Source organism: Salvelinus namaycush, chromosome 17, assembly GCF_016432855.1.
Source record: "Salvelinus namaycush isolate Seneca chromosome 17, SaNama_1.0, whole genome shotgun sequence".
In the NCBI taxonomy this organism is placed as follows: Eukaryota; Metazoa; Chordata; class Actinopteri; order Salmoniformes; family Salmonidae; genus Salvelinus; species Salvelinus namaycush.
The window spans coordinates 16,584,701-16,587,940 of NC_052323.1; the positions used below are offsets into that span (position 1 = coordinate 16,584,701).

The following is a 3,240-nucleotide window of genomic DNA, read 5'->3' on the forward strand; positions in this document are numbered from 1 at the left end:
ATTGACAATCTTTGTTGACTGTGTCAAGTGGTTTTATTTTTTTACCCAAGGTATTTTCTAGGGCAAGTGCCAGGGCTCTTACCACTTTCATAATGGTAAGTCAATGCCAAGACTTGCCCAATCTTCCACCCACAAGGAGCCTGTAGTGGATTTAAAGTGCATCATGCAATTGTACTGCGCTGACAAATCAGTGCTCATGTTGGGGCACATCACCCTCACATTCCTACCAGGAACATGCAACAGAAAGTACAAGTGAGATCATGCATTAAAACATAAGGACAATTATATAAACCAGGGCTGATATGAAAAAGGTATACACAGACCCTTGGCAATTACTCAATCAATACACCGAGGTTTAAAGACATTGCAACACAAATTTGAACAAGTGAAGTTTATTTGTACTGCATTTCTGCCCAATATAAAAATTGAAATATCCAAGGACAATACATAGAAATTAAGTGGTGTTACAGAAGTTTCACAAATAAAAAAAAAGTAGGTTGCCATTCAAACAATGTGGACCAAACCGTAGGGGGCATCTGAACAGGACTTTGAGTTATAAAAATTTCAAGGCACGCCATGTTTCATCATGAGCAATACGATGAACTATTTTTTGAAATATAAAGGCGCTTAAAACAAGCACAGACATTAAAGTGTCCTTTAAATTTTGAGGGACAGAACAACCAGCATTCCAAATACTCCTAGTCAAACCTTCGAGACAGTTAAAGACATCCAGTTCCACTGACATACATGTGAATCCACAAATTAATGTTTGGATTTGAAATGAAGACTATGGGAAGTTTGTACATCTACCAGAGCCATGCATCAACTAGACTCCAAATACAATATCAGAAAACGCTAACAGCCAATAATCATAAAATGTCAACCTGATGAACTTACAATCCCCTGTTTACAGAATCAGATATGACCTTACAGTCAGGAACATTTGCAAGTGTCAGATTGGTATACATTTATGATTAGTGGAGGTTTGGGAAGCAAGTGACAGAGGGGGGGGGGGGTGGAGTGTTACTACTCAAGACAGGATTCAAAGAAATCATAAGGTAGTTGCTCTGGTCAGTCCACCACCCTGTTGCTCTAGGAGCAAGAGGTCTTTCATGACACCACTGTTTGAGTCAAGCAGACCAGGTTCAGGCAGACGTGACCCTATCTCATGAAGTTAGCACCTCCGATTTCCCTCTTGTAGCGGTTAGTGAGGTGGTCTGCTTGCACTGTGAGTTTTGACAGGACGCCAAACAGTCCCCTGAGGTGGTAGTGGAACTGACCCTCCAGATCTGAGCTCTCATCGACAGGGAGCCCCCTGGTTATTGACTGCTGCTCCTCTTGCTTGACTGCCATTTCCAGGAAGCTGGCCCCGCCGCTCATCTCCCTCTTCAGCAGGCCCCACTCCATGTCGTTCTTTATGGACTTGAGGAGGAGGTAGTGCTCATACATGTCCCTCTGCTTGTTAGGGTAGGAAGGCTCATTGTTGTTCTCCACCACCTCAACCTGCTGGCTCTCTTGTTCCTCCAGGGGCACATCCCTCAACAGGCTGGGCACCATGATAGTTTCATCCATGTTGTTGGTTGCAGCAATGAAGCGGTGCATCACATTGATGAGGGAGTTCTTGTTGCTGGCTGGGTCACTGCTAATTTGCATCATTGCAGAGGTTTAGGGTAGACTTGGGTTTGCAGTTAACAGGTGGAGTAAGGCAGTGTTTCTTGATGTTAAGGCCGAATGAGGAGCCAAATGTCACTATGGGAATAGAAACCATGAGAATAAAGAAAATTGCATCCTAGCATGAAAACCCGACGTTAAATTGCAGAAATTAGCGTTTTTGATCAGTACATTTTACTCGTGAACGCCAAATATAAATATTTTTACCGGTCCTTTTGATGGGTAGAAATGTGACTATGGCCACAGGAAAGTAGAATTACGTCGACTTCTCAAAGCACTGTTAACAGTAGTGCGTACAGATTTGTCACCCGAAGAATGCGCACAAGGTGGAATATATGCACGAGAAGAATGCATACTTGCTTCAGTACTGCACAAGCTTTAGGTGATAAGTCTGAACGCACTACCAGCGTCTTGAAAAGTTGATGTAGCCCAATTTTACTTTCCTGTGGATACATAATCTCACATTACTCCATGCAAAAGGACCAACCGGTAAAGAGTTCAATTACATTTTATTCGACATTCTGGCTCGTAGAGTTGAGAGGATTTTCCAAACAAATGTATGGCATTATTCCAGATGTATCAGTGTCTTGGCAAATTGCGTCCTAGAACTAAAACAAAAGGCTTTTGGTCAGAATACAGACGATAAAAATAACAGGCAGGCATCCGCCTACCGAGAACGCAGTTAGTGCACGGCGCAGGATAATTTCAGCTGGTCAAACAGGAGATAGCCCATGTCGTCTAGTTAACGGCGGAATGAACAGAATGAAGAGCCACTTCATAAATAGCTTTAACCTGATTACCGCATCCCAGAGTAGGCTATGGCGTAGGCTGCTAAAGATACAGAATATAACGTCTGCACTAGAGACATATTTAGATATGGCTCTGGTCAGCACTAAAACGAAGCAAGGTGGCCTACGCTAAAGAAAGCACTTTGCAGGAACAATGTAACTAACCAGCAAAGCATCATATAGCACTTCCTGTAAACGCTTGTCTAGCATCCATTTTGCAAAAATCTGAAACAAACAGTCTGTCTAAAACCAAAATACGGACCTGAATCAAACGGTGACCTGAGCAAATGTTTTCTTGATGGTGCGTTGGAAAATGACAATTCCAGTACTTGCTCAGGCTCCACCAGCCTGGAAGAAAGGTATAAACTTACTCGGTTGTAGCGCTGACAGACTAGAGCCTTTATAGTGTGGGGCGCAGGCTAGAAAAACCCCCGATATTTTCCCCTTCACGTTATCAATGGTGCAATAGGGTAGTATTGAGGAAATGGGGCGTTAACTTTAAGATGATTGGCTGTGACAAAAACCAATCAGAGACCACATATTATTTCGTGAGCATGTTTGCAACTAACCTAACGTAGCAGGCGTAAAGTAAACTGCAACTGTCGTCAGCAACAGACGCCCAGTAATGTTGTTACCATAGACATCCTACCGTGGGATTACCATATCTAAGGATCAACAGGAAAGATGCTCTTTAAATTTTATACCTATTATTGAAAAAAACTAAAAGAAGTTGAACCATTGGTTGCTGAGGGATTTATCCTTGAAAGGTCGAGTATTGCTT

At 42.6% G+C, this 3,240-nt stretch overlaps 1 protein-coding gene across 1 annotated transcript; it reads right to left on the reverse strand.

The window, feature by feature from the left end:
* Nucleotides 1-376: 376 nt before the first annotated feature.
* Nucleotides 377-2,905, reverse strand: LOC120062359 (mid1-interacting protein 1-like). Its single transcript, XM_039012277.1, has 2 exons — nucleotides 2,722-2,905; nucleotides 377-1,749 (listed from the first exon to the last, which is right to left on the reverse strand). The coding sequence occupies exon 2, from the start codon at nucleotides 1,654-1,656 to the stop codon at nucleotides 1,162-1,164; it is 495 nt and encodes a 164-aa protein (XP_038868205.1). The 5' UTR covers nucleotides 1,657-1,749; nucleotides 2,722-2,905; the 3' UTR covers nucleotides 377-1,161.
* Between the last annotated feature and the right edge of the window lie 335 nt (nucleotides 2,906-3,240).

Coding starts and splice junctions, on each gene's coding strand:
- LOC120062359 (XM_039012277.1), bottom strand. CDS start 1,656: ATGATGCAAATTAGCAGTGACCCAGCCAGCAACAAGAACTCCCTCATC.